At 44.2% G+C, this 25,550-nt stretch overlaps 1 protein-coding gene across 1 annotated transcript in view; it reads right to left on the reverse strand.

Moving 5' to 3' along the window:
- Window positions 1–498: 498 nt before the first annotated feature.
- The window catches only part of pik3c2a (phosphatidylinositol-4-phosphate 3-kinase, catalytic subunit type 2 alpha), a 36,498-nt gene continuing 11,446 nt past the window's right edge, over window positions 499–25,550 (reverse strand). Inside the window, exons 3-33 of the mRNA XM_031857933.1 lie at window positions 24,763–24,854; window positions 24,060–24,220; window positions 20,441–20,561; window positions 19,354–19,465; window positions 19,027–19,106; window positions 18,473–18,536; window positions 17,594–17,740; window positions 17,478–17,511; window positions 16,976–17,216; window positions 14,318–14,440; window positions 13,962–14,129; window positions 13,556–13,673; window positions 12,895–13,037; window positions 11,102–11,293; window positions 10,819–10,912; window positions 10,626–10,720; window positions 9,140–9,320; window positions 8,850–8,954; window positions 7,981–8,073; window positions 7,577–7,706; window positions 6,872–7,008; window positions 6,133–6,302; window positions 5,114–5,270; window positions 4,144–4,253; window positions 3,351–3,558; window positions 3,116–3,240; window positions 2,004–2,121; window positions 1,819–1,900; window positions 1,536–1,642; window positions 1,305–1,430; window positions 499–1,215 (exon numbers count right to left, since the gene is read on the reverse strand). Coding sequence (XP_031713793.1) covers window positions 1,033–1,215; window positions 1,305–1,430; window positions 1,536–1,642; window positions 1,819–1,900; window positions 2,004–2,121; window positions 3,116–3,240; window positions 3,351–3,558; window positions 4,144–4,253; window positions 5,114–5,270; window positions 6,133–6,302; window positions 6,872–7,008; window positions 7,577–7,706; window positions 7,981–8,073; window positions 8,850–8,954; window positions 9,140–9,320; window positions 10,626–10,720; window positions 10,819–10,912; window positions 11,102–11,293; window positions 12,895–13,037; window positions 13,556–13,673; window positions 13,962–14,129; window positions 14,318–14,440; window positions 16,976–17,216; window positions 17,478–17,511; window positions 17,594–17,740; window positions 18,473–18,536; window positions 19,027–19,106; window positions 19,354–19,465; window positions 20,441–20,561; window positions 24,060–24,220; window positions 24,763–24,854 — 4,017 coding nt within the window. The 3' untranslated portion in view covers window positions 499–1,032. The remainder of the gene's footprint in view (window positions 1,216–1,304; window positions 1,431–1,535; window positions 1,643–1,818; window positions 1,901–2,003; window positions 2,122–3,115; window positions 3,241–3,350; window positions 3,559–4,143; window positions 4,254–5,113; window positions 5,271–6,132; window positions 6,303–6,871; window positions 7,009–7,576; window positions 7,707–7,980; window positions 8,074–8,849; window positions 8,955–9,139; window positions 9,321–10,625; window positions 10,721–10,818; window positions 10,913–11,101; window positions 11,294–12,894; window positions 13,038–13,555; window positions 13,674–13,961; window positions 14,130–14,317; window positions 14,441–16,975; window positions 17,217–17,477; window positions 17,512–17,593; window positions 17,741–18,472; window positions 18,537–19,026; window positions 19,107–19,353; window positions 19,466–20,440; window positions 20,562–24,059; window positions 24,221–24,762; window positions 24,855–25,550) is intronic.

A 25,550-nucleotide genomic window follows, 5' to 3' on the forward strand; every position in this document is an offset into this window, starting at 1 on the left:
GAGCACAAACAAAGGCACCCAGTTCAGCTCCCGACGTGGGAGAGTGGTTAGATTTGCCGGCCTTCTCGTTACTTTTGGCACATTCTCGGGGAATCATAAGGTCACTGTTGATGTCCTGGAATCTGTTGTGTTGGACTACTCTACCCAGAAGTGTCTGCTGAGGAGCAGGAAACACTGATGCCTCCCATTTGTCTAAATAGAAAATAAACAAGGAAAATGTAAAAATGAACCCCCTTTCTATTCCTTAAAAAATAAACATGTCAATCTATATATACTCTTCTCATAGCAAGCCGTTTTGGTCCTCTAATATCAAAATGTACAAAACATTACAGCTCTTCGTTATAGTTTAGAGAAAAGAGAGAAAAGAGAGAGAGACAAAATAAGTGAAGATTGTTTGTCACAGAAACAATCTTGATTAGTTGAAGAGGGAGAGAGAAAAATAGAGACGAACGGAGAGCAGGCTCCGCTTTGAGGGTTTGTGAATCGGTCTGTTCGGTCGCTCTGTCAGGGTGCGTCTGAAGGAGTTTTTAAGTCTGCATTCACGTCATATGGGAATAACCACTGAAGCCACATGGTCCTTATCATAAGCAGTGACTGGGTGGTGTTCAGCCTGGTTTGAAGCCGTAACAATAGCTTTCTGAAATTCTGCTAGTGATCTCAACACAAATGTAGTTATTGATGCATGTTTCTCAGCAACAAGCGCAGCTGTAACCTTCCATGTCTTCAGAATATTGATAACAACATCATTCATGTGAAGGAAACTGTCCGTTTGGTTTATTACATTTTCAATGAAAAAGAACTCGCTGCTTATACTTCTGTCATGTCAGAAATCCTCAATTCATCTCCAGGCCTCCAAGTTTGAAATAAACCAATAAATGAAGTTCTGAAATGGTACTTGTACGAACTGAAAAATGCAGTGACCGGTATTTTCAAGTAAGGCCGCATCCGCTGCCTTTCCCATATGATCAGAATGCAGCTTTTGTCTGGACACGCAGAGTCGTTCCCGGCTTCGGGAGAGAGGCAGGGTTGGGGTTAGAAGTAGGGGACGGCCGTGAGTTTGTACCACTTGACCGTCTCCTTGCTGAGGTCAAAGTCTTTGAGTCGGAGCGTGATGCCGCCCAGAAAGTAGTTCTCACGCAGCGACTCGGCACTGAGCACGCTCAGTTGAAGCTCCCGCAGGCCCAGGGTTTCCTTGCTGTAGCCGCTGTACACCAACTGTGGAGGAAGAGCAGGAAAAAGTGACTGTGAAGTTCTTATTTGGGTTCACACTGGCCATGAATGAACCACTTTTAATACTTCCATACCATCTCATTGAAAGTAGGGTTCCTGGTTTTCCTCGAGATCTTTGTCTTGCGTTTGGAAGTCTTGTGTGGATCTGGAAGCAGGTAGGTTTTCACATATGGATTGGGATCCGTTCCTTCTTCAGAAACCTGGAGAGATGGATTTATAATATGACAGCAGAAAGACAATCGAAAAGAAACAGCACGTCTGTCAAAGCAGCATCTCAAGTTACGTATTCAGTCATCGCCGTTTACCAGATCCCTGATGTGCATGACCATGATGAAGAGGTTGCTGTTCCTGTAGGAGATTGAGAGCTTCACTTCTCCTTCCACCCGACCAGAAGTGGGACTCAGTGGAGGCTCTGCAACAGTCAGATACCACTCATCACTCGTTGTTACCACAAGAACACACACATTTCTAAATCAAGGTAACAACATAGCCTTTTCTCTTAGTCTCTCACCCAATAAATAACTAAAATGATTAGCAACCTACTAGCCAAATTCAGTTATAACCAGCGTGTGGATGGGTTTTATTTACCTAGTGCTTTGGGCGTGGCATCTAAACCTTCTGTCTTGTCATCCCGTGCAATCGGATGAAAGAAGGTGTAGACCAGGTCACACTAGAGACAGAGATCATCAGATTGCTTCATTGACTGGTACTCAATACCAACATCGTCAGAGCTGAGTGCACTGATTACTGAGCGTTTGCATGCGTATGTGTACCTGGGCGACCTCAGTGGAGCTCCTCATCAGGTTGTGGACGTAGTTGTTGAGCTCCAGCTTCCTCTTGGCTGCCACTTCTTTGATGTGGGTGCGACCGAGCACCATCTTGTTGGTGAAACTAGAGATAAGGAGAGAGGGGAGAATATTCCACATAACCAGATGTTCGTCAAAGCTCCAGCAGTGAGGTAGCATCTGCATAGCCATCAGGGATAAAGAGGGAACGTTAAGTGGGCCATAGTGGGCTTGTTAAAGAGGGATATTAATCCAGAAGGTGAGATTCTCTCTTTCCAAAACATGCCAAGTATCTTGATAGTTACACTGTTTTGAATGCTGATGTGTCAATAAAAAAGTACTGTATCACAATTAGTAAAGTAATGTACTGCTGTAGAAGGGGGAGCAGCAAAACATATTTTAGCCACCTAAGAAAAGACCAATATTACTGTAAGTTTACGCTATATTTAGAATGTTTTCACCGCTTTACCTTGCAGTCAGACAGCCGTTTTAGCCATCTCTGCCCCCTTCAAAGCCACAGGACTCCACTGAAAAAAACAGTGATTTTACCTCAGAGTAAAACTGCCTCAATCGGTTAGTTAGTTTCTTTGTTATTGCTAACTAACTGTTATTGCTAACTATTGTGTAACTAAAGTCACACAATAACGCAAACAAACTAATCGATCGAGGCAGCGATAGACCAGCAACTAAAACAAATGACTGTTTGTATTAAAGGAGTCTTGTGGCTTTGAAGAGAGCACAGATGGATGAAACAGCTTTAGTTCTCCGTCAGAAAAGGCCGTCTGATGCCAAGGTAAAGTGGTGAAAATATTCTGAATATACCGCACACTTAAACTGATATTGACTTTTTTTAAATGGTCCTTTTTTTAGCCAGCTAAAACACATTTTGCTGCTGCCCTCTTCCACAGCAGTATATTGCTTTACTCCTGTGCTGGTTCTCCGTTTCTCCAAACTGGGGGCATGCCGACCTTTACCGTAGGTAACACACTTACTATGAATGAGTACCTCATGCAACCCTACTTCAAAACATCCGAACTACCACTTTACGGCCATCAGATCAGTAATTGAGAGCGAGGGTCGCGGCGGAGGTGACGCCTTACCTCGGCAGCTTCCAGAGCGGGAAGAGGATGGTGAGTTTGTTGTGGAGCTCCTGGAACTCATCGAAAGTGCGGAAGACAAACTGGGGCTCGTTCTGACCTTCCCTCAGGAGCCTCACCACATACGTCTGCACAGAGAGGACAGGCAGGGAGACAGCCGTGGGATCAGGTGTCAGCGCTTTTTACAGTTTACATCCAGAGATGTGATGGAACATGGACACGACGCAGCGGAACTCACATAGTGCTTGTCGGGGTTGTATCTCTTCTGGAAGGAGAAGATGGAGGCGTGGACGATGCGGCCCTCCTGTTTCAGAGTGTACGTCTTGGGGGAGAAAGACAGGATGGGCTCGTCGTTGGCCGGCAAACCAGAGAATCGTAGCTGGGCGAGGTTGTGGATGAAGAAGTTGAACTTGGTGGCAACGCTGCCCAGACTGGACTCTATCAGCCTGGAGAGGAGGGCGGTGAAAAGAAAGAAATATGGAGGAAACCAGTCGGGTGAAACATTTATCAATAGGTTGTTTTCTCTGCGACCTAAAGCCGTCACAAAGTTTCCACAAAGCACAATTTTCCTTCAAGAAACCCAACTGGTTTTAAAAGGACAAGGTCCACATGATACTGTTTCTCATGTGTCAGGGGTTTTGTTGCTGTAATGTGAGACAGCAACTGTTGTTTCCCTTCCTATGCTTATACTGCCACCTGCTGGACTTTCAGTTTGTAGCAACCAAAAAAAAGAAAAAGAAAATAAGGGAATTGTCCTTGAACTCAACTCTTCTTAAAATAACAGCTCTGGCCAAAATAGCAGCTGTGCAAATGTGAATACTTCAGAAGAGAGGAACAAAAACAAAGAAGAGTGATTGATTCCTCTCTTTCTTGAGATGTGTACAACTTTGAGGTTGTCCAAGAGTTTGGGAAATTACATTTAAAACTCTGCCAACCGGCCAATTTATGTTTGTTTTTTTTTTAGAGTGAATCAGCACTGGGAGAATAGAAGTCAATGCATTTTGTGGTCAGATCGTCGAGCCATAATTTACCTGGTGAAGAAGATCGTTGCCTCAGCATCCGTGTTGTGGGGCTGCAGGGCGTCAAACACGTACTTTAGATCCTGAGAGCCGGTCAGCTCTGGGAGGCCTGAGGACGTCATCTACAACACAGAGATTTACCCAATTATTACCCATCATTTTGTACAGTAACATAATTACATAAAGCCTATACATACAGTACATGCAACAATATATAACAGTGTGCATCTATATTAAAGAATATGCATTATTATTCCTTAGTAGAGCATATTCTATAATTGGACAACAGTGAAGCACTAATTTATTCTGAAGGCAAAATTCTCCTTGTTCTCATATCTGGTTATTGTGGCTCCTGCAGGTGCAAAAGAAAAGGGTGAGGACACTTTAAAGAGGAGGCCAAAACTACTTTAAAGACTGACGAAGAAAAAGAAGCCCAAGGTAGAAAAATGCTGTAAGAAAAGAAGTCAGCTGCAAGAGGTAAGAACAAGAATCTAGAGCTGCAATGTTCAGCTTATCATTAATTAGTTGATTGACATAAAATCAATCAGCTGCTATTTTGTTCATCGATTAATCATATTAGTAATTTAGATAAATAAAGAACAAATGCCTCATTGTCCCTGGTTATAGCTTCTTTAATGTGAAGATTTGCTGCTTTTCTCTATTTTATATAATCTGAAACAAAACAAGACATCTGAAGATGTCACCATCGACTCCAGGAAATTGTGATGAATATTTGTCGCTTTTTTCTGACACTTTATAGACCAAACAATTAAAATAATAATCTATAGATTAGTCTCTCATGAAAAGAATCATTATTGCAGCCAAAGTAAAAACCATGACAAAATGTCCACTTGATGCATACACCTATGTGACAGACTGTGCTGCATGTGTGTGTAAATTATAAGTGTTAATGTTTATGTATCTATGTGTGCATAGATATGTGTGTGTGTGTGTGTGTGTGTGTGTGTGTGTTCCATCTCACCAGTGACAACAGGTTGAGGAAAAGCCCGGAGTGCTTGCGGATGAGGTTGTAGGCCTGGCAACACAAGTCTACAAACAGCTGGAAGCGACTGGTGGGACGCTCGCCTCCGTTGATGACGTACGCCATGTCAGAGGTCAGAACGAACGGAGCGCGGTCCCTGGTGGGAAGGAAGGAGAGAGACGTCGTCAGCTTACGAGGGTTACTCAAAAAGTTATTAAAAAAACTGAAGCAAGTCACTACAAAGCCTCTAAATATTTCAGTGGAGATGCTCAGAGGCTAAGAATAGCGTAGTTGTGAGGCAGCCCACCGGCTGGCAATGAGTGCAGTGTGTGAGCTTTGAACCACGTCATGCTTGAAGATACACATTCATTGAGTAGAAACACAGCGAATCCAACACCTGAAATTTCTTAGAAAGTAACCAAATGACAACAATTTATAACACTACAACTGGGACACAAAGCTCTGAGGCCCTATTTAAACGGTCTAGAGCGGATGGTTTAAAGTGCATTTAGGGCGGTGCTGAGTCCACTTTTGCTAAACGGCGCAAAGTGAGGCGGAAGGGGCAAAGGGGTTTTATTTAGTCTCTTAATTAATCACAGGAGTGTTTTGATCGTAACATAAATTAAAAAGCCAGGGGCATTTGCATATACTAAGCCATCGACTATAGACCGGATTTTGGTTGGTCAATTGCGCAACTGCTGTCTGCTGCCTCAAGATAGCAATGTGCCAACAACGCGCCTGACCACACCTCATTTTAAGACCAACCGTGGGCAACATGACAACTGTGTCAATCTGAAACTAGCAATGAGTTGCGATGCGCTGTGCTCCGGGTTTAAGAGCCCTTATAGAGTCCTCTATGATTTTGTGTTCCCTAACAACTGGTGCACGACCTTACACAGAGTATCTGATAACTTATGGAAAGACCTTTCAACCCTGATTGCACACCAAGGCGTGTTTTATCTGACAAGCACCGTCTTGACACACACAATCACGCGTTCAGGAGCATATCTGATTTTCACCTTTTGAAGCTGCCAAACATCTGGGCGTGGCCCAGGAACTTGCCGAAGTCGATGTGGAACATGTGGCCAGTGGAGCGCAGCATGATGTTGTCATTATGGCGATCGCAGATGCCCAGTACGTAGGTTGCCACGCAGCATCCCGCACACGAGTAGATGAAGTTCTCCGATGCCTAAAAAGAGTGACACAAAGACAGACGGGAAGAACAAATATGAACACTGTGAAGCTTCTGACCATGTATTACCTACTTTTCCAGATGTTTCAAGCAAATCCGAAAATTATAAAATTGTTCCAGAATGTCACCAGCCTCAAAAACGTCAGAGCTCCATATAAGCATGTATGTGAAAACGAGTTTATTCCTGCGTCCTGCTGAAGTTCAGGGTCAAACTGTGTGCAGTAGATTGTCAGGGTCAGAGGTCACGAGGGTGGAGTAAGATTTCACATTTATAGCCGTCAAAGGTCACGAAGTTGTATGACTGCTATAAACTTCAAGAGCACATAAACGGTGTGTTTTTTAACTCCTACAGAGGCAAATAACTGTCAAAGCAAAATGATGGTTTAAATATTTGAGCCATTTTCACTCACGCTAGTTTACACCATAAGGCATAAAGAGCAGCTCAGTGGTGTAACTGAGATTCATAATATTGGAGAGACCAATACTTTGTGTCAAATAAACAACAGTTTCACAGCTTTTTGGCTGTAAATGTGAGCGTTCACACGCATGCTTTATGTGTTTTTCACCTTCTCATACTCATCCTCGGCAGGGTTGTACTTGCGGAGCCACTCGGCCAGCGGCTTGTCCTTGAAGGATCCGGTGACGCCGTACTCCACCTGGATCTTTCTCAGGGTGTCGGAGGACGGCACCAGCTCCACCATGCCTTGACAAAGACATCACGACTCTTATTAAACACAGTGCGAGCACACATCAGTCAGCTCTGCGTTAATTCTCCTTTTATTATTGTACCGCCATGGACGATCAGAATCCAACCAACAGAGACGCATATACACTCAGTTGCTGGTCTATTAGGTTCTACTTAGCCAAATCTAACTGAGTCCAACAGTCCTGCAATAAATCCTACATTTATGAAGGTTATAAAGTTCAGTTTTTGTTTAAACTGTTTAGAGGTGATGAATTAACTGTATGATCACGAGTTTATGGTGCTGTCGAGTTGTATTGCATTAGACCGACTCTTTTATTTTGTACTCCATTTATATCAACACGGGTAGACTAAATAACAGAAACACCTATTCAATGCAATACAGGTCAACGACACCACAAATCGCATCCTCCAAAATCATTAAGCTGATTTAACACCTGTCTAAACAGGGTGTATTGCAGGACTGCTGTGTTAGACTGCATTAGTTTAAGTGTAAATGAAAGTTTCTTAAACTGGATATGGGACACTTGAAATAACAGGTGTATAATGGGGTCCCTGCTCGTGCTACCTTTGTCCTTGCCGGTGGAGATGCATTTGAAGTTGACGATGCGGAGGTCCAGCCCCTCTTGCAGCCAGATGCGGTCCATGATGCGGATCATCTGAAGGGCCAACATGTCCTGCCTCAGGTCCTCTCCGACCTGACACACCAACAGACAAACGGAGAGACGAATCACACCAACACTTTTATTATCACTGGTTGGATTTCACTTCTTCAGCCACCAGGGGGTGCAGCGTTCAGATAAAAAGCATGTAAACAACAGTTGGTTAAAACAAGTTTTGATGTAGCAGATGACAACTCCCTTTAAACTAGTGCATGGTGTGTGAAAGTTAAACAATAACTAGTTCTCAGGTGTGTGTACACCATAATGTGTCCACACACACATTTCAAACCGGTGTGTGTGGGTCCAGTACCTTGAACATAACATTGATCTCTTCTCCCAGTGGGTCTGCGTTGACCAGGGCCAGCTTGAGAGGAACTGCGTTGGAGTTGAAGAAGGAGCAGGCCTACACACACACACACACACACACACACACACACGATTTTATTCTTCTGCACTACATTATGTTGTTCTGTTTGTAAGATGAAGCTTTGCAACAGCCTCTAATCGTGTCTGTCTTGATGGTTGCCTTTGAGTCTTTGAGCCACTGAAATTATGTCAAATCAGTGGTTTTGTTTCTCCTAACAAGAGGCCGCATAGCGTATGTCAGCATTGTGCTTGTCCAAAAACGTCGCCATCCAATGACTAATTGTGGATCATATCCACATAATAGATACATTGAAGTCATGTCTTACTAGGGTCTACATTTAACTACCTATAATTCATCTATAAATGCCTCTATAAAGCCTGAGGAACACAAGATGATATCCAGATAGAATCACCAGAGGAAGGTCTGATCAGAAGCTCCTTTATCGACCACAATTACTTTTGTGACAAGTAGTGACCGTCCTCTGTCTTAAGAGTGATCTGTGATGAATATCTGCGTCAGAGTTTTGAGAATATACGCATGCATGTGTTTTATATTTAGTTGAAACTGTAGCTTAATGAGCTCATTTCCTGGTCTGAACCACAGTAGTTCTATAAAGAGTATGTCGCTGTTTATGTTTCCTGGCCGTGTGTTCTTCTGCAGTTTTCTTATTCTCCTGCTTCTATTTAATGTTATAGTTATGAATTCACTACTGCTAATAGCTGAATAATGTGGAGACCCCTGATTTATTTTAAGCTAATTTGACAGCTTGTCATTATTCATAGCCTGTCAGTGTGTGTGTGTGTGTGTGTTACCTTAATGTTTAGCTCCTTAGCCACCAGACTGGGGCTGAGAGGCACCCGGCAGCTGTTCCTCTGGAAAAAGTTTTGAACGTTTTCAAGGCCCTCCTGCAGCGCCACCTGAACACACACAAAATACAAAACACAGAAATGTTACAACACACATACAAGATATAGCGAACTGTTTCCTCTCTGTTTTTAACTTGTATTTACTTCCCCAAAATCAAATTGCCTTTAACTCAATTGTATAACTTAGAATAATACAGTCAGATCACACACACACACCCACACACACACACACTAACCTGTCGCGTAGACGACCCGGCCTGTCGAACCCTCTCGGCCACAGCTCCCAGCAGGGTGACCAGGTGAGTCTGCTTCTCCAGCTCGGCCCTCAGCTTGACTCCACACAGACACAGCAGAGCACCCAGCACCTGCTCGTAGCGTCGTCCCCAGGCAGGATCCTGCACAGCGTCCTTCAGCAGCCTGCAGCCATCATACACACAACAGCAGCCGAAATGTAAGGGACACCTTCATCCTGGACAGTAGCTTTAAAGTGGCAGTAGACACATTGTTTGCTTTAACATATCATTGTGAAGTAAATGTTGCACAATGCAAGATGTAAAGGCTGTAGAATAAGGACACCGTTGGTGTTTAGATTGGTTCCCTATAATCCTCGCTTTCACGATGCTATTCTGTCGGTCACCAGGTTCGATCTCACGGGAAAATGAAGGCTTGATTTACGGCACAAAGGAAGTGTGCCAACCATTGCGCAACCAAAACACGAGAGGATATCTCTTTTGTTTCCCCCCCGGTAGCAGCACTAGATGAAGAGAGCTCTGGGACGCGAGAGGGTTCCAAACAGACATCCAGCTGGCGTTGTGTCATCTATGTCAAATGGATTGACTGTGGAGTAATTCTATGATGTTGTTCAGTCTGCACACACGACTTCTATTTACTTCTGGCCATCCTGGGAGAAGGATCCCACTTCTGTTGCTCTCCCTGAGGTTTCTTCTTCTTCTTCCCCGTTAAAGGTTTTTCTTTTTGTGTCTTGATGGTCCAACGACAGAGGAGGATGAATGATGTACAGATTGTAAAACCCTCTCAGGCTAATTTGTGATTTTGAGCTATACAAAAAAATAGAATAAAATTTGTTCTACTTGTAAGTCAGTAAGTAATAAAACATGACTACTTACTAATACCACTGGGTGTTTCACTGTTTTATGCCTTCATCATAGCCCTGTGTTGTTCCTAGACTCTGAGGAAAACTAACCTCTAGCTTGTCTAAGTGGGTGGGTTAAAAAGTTTTCTATTGACACTATAAAATCATGTTAAATAAATTTTGTTTATTTACCTGGCAGTCGTGCTGATTTCTTACTCAGCAGCAACTCTTGTGGTGCCGGGAGTTGGACTCAACAGATGAACCTACTAGTACTGCATCCATACAAAGAGCCTCAGTACTGAGATCATTATTTTAAAAAAAGTATAAAGTAATTAATTAATAATAAGGCATTTCTTAGTTTTGATAAGTAACTTAAAGGACCCTTTCTATGGCAAAATAACATACTGTGTGACCAGTATGTTTATGTTCATACAAGCCACTCGTGGTGAGGTGGGTTTGATAAATAATGCTGTAATAATAATGCCGAGGTGCTCCGTGCATCTTGATTTAAAGCCCGTTTGTTCACTTCAGCTCCAATCAGACTCTTTTTTTTTTTGCAACATTTCCCAAAGTGTGTTTGAAAGCAGTTCAGACGACTGGTTGCATCTTCAGTGCTGCTGCGGACTCACCAGTAGAGGTAGTGGGCAATGTTGATGTTGCCTTGTGCTCTGGACAGCAGGAGCATGACGAGGCCGTTCTTAAGGTGACACTCAAACTTTAACGCCTGTTCAGAGATGGAAGAGAATAGCGACATGAGTGGGTGAGTGTCAGAGTATTTTGAAAGTGCACGTAGTATTTGTGCGTGGATTATTTTAGCTGTACCTGAACTAGCTGTGGCAGGTAGTCAGTCAGCTCATCGTCACTGCTCTTCTCAATCCAGCTAACAGCCAGATTTCTTACATCTGTATCTGCAAACCTACACACACACACACACACACACACAACAGGAAACAGACAAAAAAAGAGCAAATATAAATAATAATAAAAAAAAAATGTACTAACCGTACTTTATTTATGTAGATCATCCAGAAGCATCGGTATTAAAATGACACTGTTGTGTAGCTAGTTTCTTGTCGTAACTTTACGTCTTCAGCACAGTGCATACTTTGATTCGAGCAGCTCCAGCGCAGTGACGGGGGGCAGAGGGGGCCAGTGGTGCAGCAGGGAGTGGATGTGAGCCATGCTGGCCCAGTCCCAGCTGGGCACGCTGGCCAGCACCTTAGGGAGGCTGCTGGGGTGGTCCTTCCGACAGTGGAGCCGATGGTCCCATAGGAGCTGGTGGTCGGCCCTCTTCAGCCTGGAGAAGGAAGATGGTGTTTACAAAATACTAAATAAAGATGTGAAAGAAACTGCACCCACAAATGAGGTTTTCCTTTTATTCTGAGTTATTCATCTTTTTCTGAGATTCATCAGTCTTATCTAACCAACTCAAATGTGTTATATGTTGTCTTTCAGTGTTTAAAAACTACTTGGAGGTTTCAACACTGTAAAACAAACCGACAGAGAATATCAAATGACTCCAAATGAGGAGTTTACCTGGCAGGGTGAACAATAATGTTTAAAACAGACAACAGAGAAAGAACACTTAAATAGAATAACACAAGAACATCTGCAGAGGGTTAGAGAGCAATACATACACAACATTAGACCTGAGAGTCACGTGACTAAAACCACGCAAGGAAACAAACACTGAACACGTTTGCAATCTCTTGGCTTTGTGTCCTGTCCTTCAGTGCTGTGAGAGTGCGTAACGTGAAACTCAAGGTACGACAGAAACCACTAAGTCACAAGAAGCAGTGCTTTAAGTTAAATATCTCTGTCAGATAGCATTTTGCCTCTATGATGTCGTCTGTACCTGGACCCTGACGTCCCTGGAGTAATAAAAACAAACATTTCTCCCTCGCGGACTGATGGAATATCCCACACACACTGAAACGACACACAACAGAGCAGTGAACTGCAGTCCCAAAGGCTGGAGAGATGAATGGGCCGGACAGACAGCAGGCGGTGAGAGCCCAGTGAGAGAGCGCTCTGTGCTGAAGAGCCGGCTGAGTCTCATGGATGTTGGCAGAGTGGAGGAGATTTGGTTGGCAGGCGGGCATAAGAGAGCGTTTAGCTGCGCCTGGAGCAGCTGGAAGAGAACAGACACACTGCAGCAGCAAACATGCAGGCGTTTATGGGGAGCTGTGGCTGGCAAAGTCAGTGGCATCTTTTGAAATCTCTTCATAAATCTAGTAAGTCCAGTGGATTTTGGGTGGTCTGAGAGACGGCCAAAGAGCTGTCTGCTGAGCGGGATGAATACAACCAGGAATACTGCTTCTGTGCATGCTTCTGAAACTCTCACAACACAGAGTACTCTGAGTCTACAAAACACCCAACCAGCAGTCAATGGACTACAATTCTAATTCAGAATAAACTACGTCAAATAAATAAACTACAACCTTTGGTTTTGATCCACTTGAGGTGGCAAAATGTATTCCATATATAAACTAAAAGACGTTGGTTTTATTAGACAGCATTCACACTTTGTCCTGCATGCACGTGGTGATAAATTGCAAAAAAAATGTGAATATCATATTTAGTTGTTTTTGCCTCTTGCAGTTAGACATTTTAATAAATAAACTGAGAAGTAACTACACTATCCTGCAGCTGCTTTAAGCCTCGTGTGTGTAAAAGAAGCACGTCTGTTTTGCATATCAAGCTGAGCAACATTAAGACCACCTCTCTAGTGGAATGAGCTTTTATTCTAAATCACTCCTGCAAATCAAATTTCCCGTACAAACTCTGAAGTGATGGAAACCAGCAGAAAAAGCTGAAACGTTCATTGTTAGAAATGTTCTCCTCCCAGATGGTAATTCCTCCTTTATAGTTATAATAACCCAGGGGAGATTCTCTCACCCAAAATTGGAAGCACGGCTGCAGATTTTCTCCAGTTTGCGTCGCAGATCAGGGTCCAGTTCCTCCAGCGTGTTGAGCTCCGGGCTGGGTTCTTCCTTTGGTCCCACGTACAAAACATCCAACGCTGAGTTGGGGAAGTCCACCTGACGGCAAAACAAACACCCAAACGTTGTTAGTTTATTCCTCTGAAAGAACTTTAATTCAAGAAGACTCATTTAAGAACACACCAGTACTGCTACCTCTACTACCACTAGTACAATAAGTATTAGATGTACAGTACACTTCTGGTGTTGTAGTACTACTGACAACAGTAGCAGTCACAGAGCATCATTTCTAGAGATCACGTAAATGAAGGTAGTGCAGTCGTAGTACTGCAGCTGCCATGGCTGTCACGGCTGTCACAATAAAGGGCAGAAAGAGATAGAAAGGCAAAAGACTACACAAATACTAGTAGTACTACTACTACTACTACTATCCGTCTACTATTACTAATACAATTGTAAGATCACTATAAGTTCGACCACAAAGTCTAACAACACTACTCTGACAATGAATTCTAGTACAATTGCTGCTATTAATGAATCATGACTACTCATATTACTAAAACCCAGATAAACACTGATGCTGCGACTGTGACAGGTGCTCCTCCACCATCACATACCTGTAATACTATTCTCTCTGTGGGCACCCTCTTGCGGCTGGCTGTAGAGCCGGCGGCGGCAGCAGCTCCCTGGGCGGATGTCCACAGACACAACAACCTGCTGCCCTTGGCAAGCACCCTGCAAAGCACAGTCAGCAATAAACAACAATGGGAAACAGATTAATATACAACATTCCTAATACTGAGGCAAGGATGTTAACTTTGAGGATCTTTCAATGACTTTGTATCCATCAAATGACAAGAATGTATAAAACACGTACTTTAATCCTGCTGACAATGTGCACAGGTACTGCTTCTTTCAAATACATCTTTCACAACCGAGTGATATTTCATTTTGTGGGACATCCAGTCAAATTAGATGAAAAAAAACATGACCAGCCACGAGCGGCTGTTCCTCTCTCCTCACCGTCTGAAGTCAAAGAGCGGCAGAGAGACTTTGCCCAGCAGCTCTGGAGCTTTCCTCTGTTTGTTGGAGTCCGGGGAGCCGCTGGCATTCTGGTTCAGCACCCCGAACAGAGTCAGGCTCAGTATGGACTCCAGCGGGAGAACAGCTACTGCTATCGGAAAGTTGATCCTGGGAGAGACGGGGACAGTGTTAGCAACATGGAGAGGAGAGGAGGTGGAGAGGGATATAAAGGAAAGGAAGTGATAGAAGAGGAAAGGACAGTGCAAACAGCTTGTTGTTGTTATTAGGGAAATGTCAAAGAGGAGAGGAGAGGAAAGGAAATGAGAGGGAGGAAAGGGGCCAAGGCAATCACTCACAGTTCATCCCATTTGATGTGGTAGAAGAAGCTTTTGTATGTGCCCACCCTCTTGGACTGGACCGGTTTAAACAGGTTCTTGCCATTGTGGGTGAGGGAACACATCAGGAAGTACTTCTCATAACTGCAGAAAAAAAACCACAATAAGTATTGCTGCTGTGCCTTTAAGACAGCACTATGTGGCTGTTCAGAGGCTCTGTCAGATATTTACATAGATTTGACAAAAAAACATTAGAACCCATCAGTTTGAGAGTTGAACCATCTACCACTGATAACACTGATAGTAGTACTAGTATGATTGGACTCCCACACAGGTCCTTTCAGTCATTTTGATTAGACCTAAAAACACCACTGAGGGTGGACCATGTCTGTGCTTTAAGACCACAGAGTATCACAACTCTCCTTTACAGTCACACAGGTGCATAACTTCGCACCTGAAGCTGCCCAGTACAACCACGTTCTGATCTACTGGTCCCTGCAGGTTAATGGCCTCGCTCATGGACACCTCAGCGGTGCTAATGAGGGGCAAGGGCAGGCGCTGCTTTGACAATTTCCACACATAGATTTCTGCAGCTAGTCCAAAGTTTGAGCCAGCAGACTTCCTGTCACAAGTCTTCTTCTCCACCACTGCCCCAAGTCGGGAGGAGCCATGCCGAGGATCACATAACTACGTGTGCTAATAAACCTTTTTCTATTCATTTGGACTCATCAGAAAAAGCCCAGGGTGGAACTAATTATAATAACGATGCCCCAGTTCTACTGACAAGTCCCAGTAAGTCATATCAATTAGCCATTATTAATGTTATTAATTGCACTTGTGTTTCGATGCATCAACCCCCACAGACCTGAGAAGAGGTGTAATCAGGCCACAGGAGTGAACACTCCTGTGTGGGTGGGCCATGGCAGTGTAGACGCGTTATGGTAAAACAGCTGTTTATTATCATTATTAACTCTTTATGCTTTCATGATTTAAAAAAACAAACTCAAATAATTACAGTTAAAGAGAATGTCGCATGCACATTTGGGGTTTTATATTTCCATATGTGATGCAATAAAACAAATCGGAAACATCCAGCGGCATTTAGTGTTGTTGCTCAACCACACATCCAAAAATAACCTCAGCGTTTTTTTATTAGAGATACATACGAGAGTGAAAACACAAAACACTCACTTCCACTACTACAGGCTGGATCCAGTGCTCGGTGCCATCTGTGTTGGCAGCCCCACCACTAGTCACGGTGCCTCAATATGCTGGCAAAGCCGTGGCATGCAGCGAGGCTCCAGATGGATGACACGCGAGCCACAACAACGCCAAGAAGGGAGCTTTACAGTAACACCACAGATATGCCGAGCCACTCGTCTGGGCTGGAAAATACTGTACTCGCCGTGTCCCTCTGGCCTTGGGGGTTCTGAAGGGCTAAGTATTTCTGGAGGTGGCTTTGGAATGACTGTCACTGCAGCAATGATTGGTGCTGGCTTAAAATAGCTGCTGGAAGAGGCCGTGCTGGAGCAAATAGGCCTGTTATTAAGCAGTTCCTCTCTCTATGAAGGCCTCGCTGGCCAACCAGAAAATGACCGTGGAAGGAAGGGACTGTGGCAGGTATTTAAACTGCCTCCATCTTACAGGCAGAGTTCCTGTATACTTTCAACTGCCATCAATCTTTCATCAAACCGTAACTCTTGAGCAGACTTGGTCAAATCTATCGTTGAGGATTCTTTGTGATGACAGTAGGTAAAATGACAGAGACACTGAAACGTCTTTCTACTCACACAGACTTCCTGTGCAATTTCAAAGTCTTTCAACTCTATCCCCCCCCCCCTACAGCAAGAGTAACACAGTCATTTCTCACACGTTTCTAGACCCAACAAACCTATGCAACTGTGGAAGGGCTTGTCAAAAATGTACTGATCCTGGTCACTGATACGCGACAGAGCTGGGGAACGGAAAATGTGTCTCAGCTCGCCAGACACTTTGCAGGAGATAAAGTCGGGGTGAAACTGGACACTGGCATGGAAAATCAAAGACGTGGGGAGCAACACCGGAGCCGTTTGTTTAGTGGAAGACAACAAGACTGTGTGCTATGACGGCGCTGTAATGTGGTCTCATTGGTCCTTGCTGCTTAAAAATAAACCGTTATCATACAACCTTAATCCAGAGACACAACCACGCTTTTTGACCATCATGTTGCCGGTTGCTTGTAAATTTAAGCTGCTGTTGCACTAATTGTATGCACTCAGCAAACAAGGTAATTAGACTTCTGCACTGCCTTCCTCTGCCCTCATCTTCAACCCTATCTTGCAGAAGCGCAATTAAATGAAATGTGGGTGGCTCTAATAATACAGAAGGAGTGGGTGATTATGCGAGATCAAAGGTATGAATAAAGGCTTTAATTACCCCACAGCACAGGAAAGAGTACATCAACTACTAACGCATACAATTTCACATAAGACTTGGAAAGATTTGTGTTAAAATCAAATGTTCTGCTGCAAAATACATCCAGCTTCATGTGCTCGGATGTCACTATACAATGATACATTGTTGTGCAAGTAGCATCGTCAGCTAGAGAGTCTCATCTCAGACATTTATCTCTGTCACTTCAGGGTTTTCTAGTGCCCCTAAAAAATAAAGACGAAGCAGGTTCGTCCTCGGACTCTTTACCTGCTGACCCAGTTGGCCGGGATGCCGTGCAATGCGAACAGAGTGAACTGGAGGTGGTCTGTGGTGCCAGAAGCCTCTTTGCTGCTCCTCCCCTCTGCGCCTTCCCCGTCCGCAGCATGGGGCAACGGAGGAGAGCTGAAGGAGGCGGAGGGGGGGCAGAAGGAGCGCAGGTAGAGCTTGGCCAGGTCGTAGACGGCCTGCGTCAGTACGGCCATGCCCTCCTCCAGAGGACTGGTGTGACCTGTCGAGAGTCAGGTGAGGGATCAGGGTGAGGTCATAGAGATAGCATGGTAGTTGTTGAGACTGCAAACACAGTTTTTAGAAGATGTATACTGGTATCGGAATAAACCACAAAGGTTTTAATAAGCTTTTAATAACTTAAGACAATTATAGACGTGTCTGATACATCAAAGTAACGTCCTAATAAGTCTGTCCATGATGGGCAACTAACAAAGCTTAGTGGAATGAGAGAAAGCCAAGTGTGACTGTGTACAGAACTTACCATTTGATGATTGACCGGACGATGTGGACCCCATCTACAAAGCAAAACATGTTGGTCTTAGAGCGACATCCTGACATCCAAACAATGCCATGTGTGAACGTGTGAGGCATGCCCACCTTGGGTGAGCGTGTCCTGGGTAAATTGACGAGGTGTCGCAGCCTTTTGACAGCCTCTGTAATGGCTCGGGTCTCCACCTCATCCAGACCACAGCATAGGTTCTTCAAAGTCTGCACCACCCGGTCCACGGTCTTGTACTGGGTGCTCTGAACAGAGACAGAGAGCAGGTTGGTACAGCACGTGTGTTGTAAGTGCCTGTCTTTAAAACAGTAAAACCCCATTGTTTAGCACAAGAACTACACGTCAGGGTTTCTGTGAGAGGACAACCACCAACAATTCATCACACGGTATTTCAAACTGGAGCCAGCCTACTGTGCGTGCACCTTTGAACAAACAAGGCTCACAACAACACACGTTTGCATGCTACAAGTACATCAATTACTGCGCACGCTCAAATAAATCTTGATGCCATTATCAGGTTGAAGTTGGGTTGAGGGCGGAGTTAGTTTAGCTTCGGTTCAGTCTGTATTCAATTACTCCACAGAAACCCACACTGGCTGAAAACCAGATGTGCAGTTTCTAGAAAGCCTGCCTTCCAGGAATGTCGTAGTGTACTTACATGCATGTGTGAAGTATTTGATAGTAGATGCTAAATGAGTCTCAATATACAGGGCAGATACACACAATCCCACTATAAAAATCAATACCTTTCTACACAGTCCGGTGCAGATACTGTGGATACATAACGAACTGGTCTACATATGTAAGTTAATGCTGTCGTTAGCTGAACTGTATACAAACAGCCACTGAGGGACAGGTAAAGAGTTCGCAGCACAATGGCAGCAGTAATACAATGGAGTATTTCATGTTTTCCAGATTTAAGACCTGGAAATCTGGAAATATTTGACTTTGAAGACCTACAGAGGGACGACATGTACCTCATTTTGAAGGCAGATGTTGACTTGATTGTGATAGCCTTCTAAATAATCAGCCAGGCCTTGTCTGCAAGACGACACACAAAGAGAGAGAAGTGAGGGATGAGAAACGACAGAACTTGGACTGAGTTTCACTCATTGTTAGAGCGAATCAGATCAGGACAGAATGTAGAAAGTTTACTTAAGTTAATTGAAAATAACTCAAGATAGCCATTAGGTCTTCTTAAATCTTTTAGTATATAGATAATATATATAATAGAAATTACAAAAAAACTGTTTATGGAATTTAAAGGCAACACACAGAGAGAATGCACGACGGATTAAACTGTAACTACAAAGACAACTTCCAGAAGTCTCGGTATTAATTAATCCTGCAAAAATTCAGCAAACTAAACTAAAGCGACACATTTAACTCAAACCAGGAAACCCTGCTGAAGACCAGACGAGATGCAACTAAAGGAATTAACAGAGTCAATCATATTTCTTCACAACATAATTTCTCAACACAAATTGATAATGAAATAGCATTTTCCCCAACAGGCGGAGGACCCTCATACCTGGTGACGTTCTCCTTGAACGGCCGCTCCACTTGGCCCAGGTGCTTCTCTAAATCTACCAGAGAGTTGTCGTCTTCCGCCTGAACAAAAGAAGTCCAGATTTACCAATCGAGCGTACGAGATGACGGGTAAGCAGGAGCCGAAGTCTCAGCGATAAATCATCGTTTTAATCAAAGAGGATTACGATGTTGTAGCTCTCCAGCAGTGGGACAAAAGCTGCAAATGAATCTTAGCGGCACAACATGAAATGTATTATGTCACAGCTCAGCAAAATCCTTCTATAAAGTTTACAAGAGCTCATTATGTGAGGTGGATGAAGGGACTTACGCTGCGGGCCAAGTCTCTTCTCATGGTGGAGTGAGAGAGCAGCTGTAACGTGATCTCATTCTCCCACTTCCTGCAGTTCTGGACGTACTCATGGCTGCCTAAGCTGTGTTTACTGTGGCACAGTGCAACAGAGACGCAGGGTTAACAAAACCACACCGTATGTCGAGGATAACAACGAGCAGTTATTGAAATCAATGTCTAGAACTGAAGTCAGAGTAGATTATCCCTCTTATACCACGGAAACTTTCCCATAAATGTAATATATCCATTTAGTCTATATTTGGGGGAACACACCATTTACATTGTTTCAGTTTTATTTATTTATTTATTTTTGTTGAAGCTACTTGTTAAGAGCCACTTGGCTTTATATATAACGCACACCCACCAACCAACCAGAATCAAATGTTCCCTTTATGGCATAATGCAGATATAATAACATGTGTCCTGAATTAGCTGTGGGGCTTACCTACCAAACCCCGATCAGTCAAAGACTCTTCCTGCCAAGAATATCTCCATTTCTTTGGAGATAAACCGTCGGCCCAAGATTGCTCAAGTTTAGATATTTTGTGTAGTCTATTCTGTGCAAAGTTGGCTTTAAATGCAGCCAATCAGAAACCTGTGATCACAGTCGGAGAGAAGCTGGCAGACAAAAGGCTTTACTGTTTCAACACGTTACCACTGGTGCGGCCGGGGACTCTCACTACATGACCTACATTTGGGGTTTGGCAGTTGATGCACAGCTTTAGGCCGTCTTCATTATGATCACAGGGGAAGCAACGATGTCATTGTTGAATGCATCAAAATATCCGTAATAATCCTGATTTACACTTCATACATCGGCCCTCAGTGTGTATGTGCAGGGGACGACATTTTTCCTCAAAGTAGCAGTTAAACAAACGAGCAACATGAACCTCTGACGAGATAAGCGGGGTGGAAAGATAAGAGCTGAGGGCTTAACGTATTCATAACCCTGTGCATAATTAACAAAACTGCTAAGTCAGTATTTTTCTCCCGATTTCTAAAACGTTAATGCTTTGGGGGATGATGCACGTTTTCTTTTTCAACGTTTCTGTCCGCGTATACTCACTTCTGCAGCACCTCCTCCTGACCACAGACTTTGAGCAGGTAGCTGGAGAAGTCCACCTGGTCCAGGTCATCGTGGACCCAGCAGAGAGTCTGACTGATCAACAACTCCACCGGAGAGCTCACTGAGGGAGGCGGAGAGGACGGAGGGATGGACGGTGAAGAAGACAGAGGGGAAAGGGAACCAGAGAGAAGGGAGGGGTCAGCGGTTGGTGAAAAGAGAGAAAAGAGAGAAATGAGAGACGGAAGGAAAGGGAATGATGGAAGGGAGCAAAACAAAAAGAGAGAATACATAATGAGAATGAGGTCAAACGCTTTTAAAAAGACAAGATTATACCTCAATTAGAAGAGACTAAAAACAAGTGGGAGCACAATACAAGGAGCATCAACACTTTGTGGTGGTTCAAGTGGAAGAACGGAGGAATTTGGGGCATCCCAAACAACATATCCCACACACTTTAATTAGAGGGATCAGAGGTTAAGTGCCAATTATGTCATTACAACGATATCATACAATCTTTACGAGACTTATTCAACACAGGCACCCATTTGCTGCTGTGGGAATTGAACTCCAGACCTCACATTTATCGGAATGTCAAACCTTCCTGCCGTGTTTTGACCGGCTCAGGTATCAAACCTGTTCTCGAATCAAAGGAATTACAGCTGTGTGTTGTGGAGCGATATGAAAACGGAGGGGAGGGGCGGGGGGATAGGGGGTCAGCTCTAGTTGTTTGTGTATGCTCGGATATCTGATGCGTCTGGCTCAGGGAGGACTGGGTGGAGAGAGATTATCCTGCCGTTTAGCTACTTTCAAAGAGGGTTTTAGCACATTCTTAACCTTGCCGATACACAAACACGGGCAGGCGGATGCAGACACTTCACACTCTGGTTACTAAACAGACAATCATATAGACACACAGGGAGGGAGACCACCCCCGGCTAAAGAACAGATCTCCACCCTTCAGAGGAATGGCGCGTCTCTTTCTACCGCTGAGACCAGTAGCTTTAGCTTCACGGTCCTGTGTGGCCGCGGCGGTGCTCGCCAGCCTTATACATGTGTGTTTTGTAACAAAGCAATCAAGACGGGCTACGCCTGGTTTTGTGAGCGCTCTGAGGTGGTGAGGGGATTCCCAGCAGGGCTTATTTTTGAAGGCATCACTTATAAAGAGGAGAGAATTCCTCCTTTGCATGACGCTGTTCACCATTTCACACATGGTTGGGGAATGGTGTTGGCGGGGTCACATGTGGGCACACCCAAAAATGTTGATGGTCAAATTGACACAAACAAACACATCTAAGGACTACGGAGTGAAGTGGTAATGTTAAATGAATCGCTACACTGAGCTAAAACTAATGCAGACGGGGAAGTTCAAGTTCATGAGGAACATGACGCTCTTCCCTCATCACATTTCCTTGATCTGTCTCATTTGAATTTTTCTCTGCACCTTTAGAACATTCACTTTCCCCTCACTCCCTCCCTCAGTAGTTTTATCTGCTCCAACTCTTACTTCATTCTGCATTTCCCTCTCTCTTCTGTATTTCTATTTAATGCTCTCCCTCTTTCCCTCTCCTTCCATCTCCCCTCTTCAGCCACAGTATGTTAGGAATCCCCAGAATCCAAGCAGTTCACGGCAAAGCCCTGGAAGAATCGATTTGTCTTTCCTTCTGCCTGCTCTCTAGAAAAAGGGTAAAGTCAAAGACGCAACACCAGAATCACACCAGAAGTAACCACAGAGTGTATGAAATATGGACGTAGGATCCGTGACGGCACCCGTTGGTTTCTGAAGAGTCGTTATGAGGCTCTTGACAGCCTGACTCCAAAAATGGGCAAAGAGGTGGCTGTTGGTGGAGTTGAGGTGGGCCCGGTTGGCGAGCGACCTAAGACGTCACTCTAAGCTGCCATGCCCTTAATTATGCATAACTTAAATTTCAACCCCCGTTAAGTTGACACGAGCGGGGAAATGAACTATCGAGACCAAAACCGTTTTTTGCACCAGGCTGTAAACATGTTTATTTCTGCTCTGAAGATGGGCAACCTAACATGAAGGTCTATGGGGACGGACTCCCTTTTGGAGCCAGCCTCTTAATGGCCATCTTAAGAATTGCAGTTTTTGGCACTTGGCTTGATTTCTCAGCACTGGAGGTTGCCACTTGGCAGTAAAGACAGATGTTTCATTCTAATCTCTTTGCACAATTTAGCCATTTCCAGAGCAGAAAAAAGTCTGAAATAAAAACAGAAGTGTGAGGGAAAGAATGCAAGAAAGAAAAGACAGAGAGGGGAGTGACACATGTCTTAATTCTTGAGTAAATCTCTTTAGTCTCTGAGGTGATGACACGTTCAAGAGACTTCAGGAGATGCTGCAAGGAAACAAGGGTGGAGGAGAATATTGTAACGCGAGGGAAAGGAGGAGAGGCACAGGAGCTAGGAAGTGTGGGACAGCAAAAGTGAAATGGAGAGATGTAACAGAAAGAGGGCAGGATAACAGCTTTCCTGTCCTCTATCGCTCCCCATCTTTCTATCCAAGCTTTGAGCAGAACTGAGGCCTTTTGTTTCCGGAGAACAAAATTCCAGCAATGTCCAACCGGAGGAATGCAAACACCAACAATGTGGGTCAACACACTGCCGACAACATAAGAAGTCAACGAACGAGGCATCGTACTAGGAAAGAAGGAAACGCATCTAGGAAGTGACCCCGGGGCAGGAAGGCGAGGTAAACCAGGCGTCAACGCAGGAAGCTAGGAGAGTACATTTAGGACGAGGAAAGTAGTAAATGTACTTCCTATAGGTTGCTGCTGTTGAACCGAGCAATGCAGAGTGTTGAAGGGGTCAGTTCGTTACATAAACACACTACAGAGGGCTTAGAGCTCGTCTCTGCTTAAATATATAGGTTGGCCATCATTCAAAACACAAGATATAGATATATACAAACAATAAACTTACATCAACACACACACTTAGTGCTGATCCTCAGGGAGCCACTCAGCCACTGGTGAACTTGGTCACACAGTTGGGATAACATGCTGAACAAAAAGGCCCAGTGGACTGGCAGACAGCCTCTAGTGTGCTCGGCTTCGGGCACCAAAAGTCACGTCAGTCACGGCGGTTGTAGCGGTTTGTGCGAGTATAACAAGAGGTTAGGGCAGCTCCCCAAATACCCACGGAAGGAAACCAAAGATCTGGGGGGGGCGCTAAAAAAAAGTCCCAACATGGTTACTTCATGGTGAGGGGACAAACCTTCATTTGTGTGGAAAAGGAACGTGGTGTACTTCCCATGACAGAAAAAGAGAAAAGAAGAAAGGAGGTGGGGGGGTAAAGAGTTTGGCAGCTGTGGATGTCATTTCCTCATTCAGAGCTCTCATATCTGCAATCTGAGCCGCTCACTCTTAAAGGCAAAGTGGGCACAAGGTTTCCTTTTTTTGGCTGACTTCAATGTGATGGTCTGTATATTGAGCTTATACATTCCCTAACACTGGGCCATTCTTGCCATTAACTGTGCGTCTATTCTAGAAAGAAGAAGAAAAAGTCCAACGTCTCTAAAATACAGAAGACGAGGGCAGCGTGAGATACTCTTCTGTTACTCTGTTGAACTGGTTCACAGATGCTTCATGCGAGAGACACTTACCGTCACAGGTGAAGGTTACCGGCTGCTGAGATTCTGAGATTTCAATAGAAACCTTGACAGAGCAGCTGCTGTCCCCTCCGCTGTCTCTCTGCGTAATGACGGGGCTCAGGACGAAGCCGGGGTTGGTGGACATGTCGCCATGAGGGAATTTGGAGCGCAGACTAGCAGAGGAAAAAACAACCAGAATTGTCAACATTTATTTTTCCCCAGTATTTTTGCAGCCGTAACCAGCCGGCCTCATCAGATTGCTTGGATGAGAATATTGGATGCATCATAAGAGGATGGAGGGGGGGGGCTAAGATTTCTGAATAAAAATGGTATTTGCATGTAAAATCAACTGAAATGTACCATTTCTAGTGGAAATAGCTGCCTGTTTTGACATTTTTCATCATCTACACTCTCATGAGCGGTTAAGTTACTCGTCGTGGACTATGTGGAGTGACCAACAGGCGGGCGTTGACTCCGTTATCTCAATGTAAGTGGATTCCCTGAGCGCAGCTTCATCATCACTCCACCCAAACTAACTGCTGCAGAGAGAGAGAGAGAGGCTCTGTGGCGGCCCAGGAAACGAAAACATGCAATTATGTGTATATATGCAGGAATATGCGTAAGCATACAAACAAGAAGAAAAAATGAAATTTTTAGATTAGCTATATTAGCTGCTTTATGTGCGTTATTCTCCCACCAACAGGAAGGATCTTACGCTGCTACGTCTTCACAGAAGGCGATAACCTCGAGGCTTTGAGCGTCCTGTTCTTCCAGAGCGGCGTTCTTCACCAAACCTTTTCCCTTGTCCTAAAGGAGACACGTGCACAAAGAAGAATACATGTGAGTAACACGCTTCACTCAGTTTATAGTGCAACACATATGAACTCATTCCATCAGTTTAACAGGGCTGACAGGACAACAAGGGGCAGTGTTATTAAAAACATCTCAGAGCAATGAATCCTACAGAGCCAATAAACATGTCAGTGAGGGCAAAAGCTGGACACAAAGAAACACACAGAGAGGTCTCCAGCCCTGTTATGCCTTCATCTCTTAAACTGTGAACAACATTTAATTGAGGTTTAGATTCTCAAGTGTAAATTCTGATTTAGACAGTCTCTCTGGCACAAACAACAACACATATACACTCCAGAAAAAGTGCTGCAATACACACAGAAAACATTGTTATCAAATCTATTTTCTACTCATAAATATTTCAACAAGAATTGAGCTGAACGCCGTCTCTCTCTCTCTCTTTCCATCACTCTCTCACACACACACACACACACACACACACACACACACACACAGACACACAGACACACAGACACACCCCTTCGGATTTATCAGAGGTTCCTGGAACTTGCAGTTACACTCTTTTTTTTCGTGCCGTCTTACTGTCAGCGGCTGAGGAATGCGCTTCCTGTGGCACAGGAAATGAGGATTGAAAAGCCCCGCCCCTTCCTGCACCAGGCTGTGGGCTGTGTGCAAAAGTGCTCTGTCACG

This window comes from Anarrhichthys ocellatus, unplaced genomic scaffold (genome assembly GCF_004355925.1).
Source record: "Anarrhichthys ocellatus isolate YVR2014 unplaced genomic scaffold, GSC_Weel_1.0 scaffold2, whole genome shotgun sequence".
NCBI lineage: Eukaryota > Metazoa > Chordata > Actinopteri > Perciformes > Anarhichadidae > Anarrhichthys > Anarrhichthys ocellatus.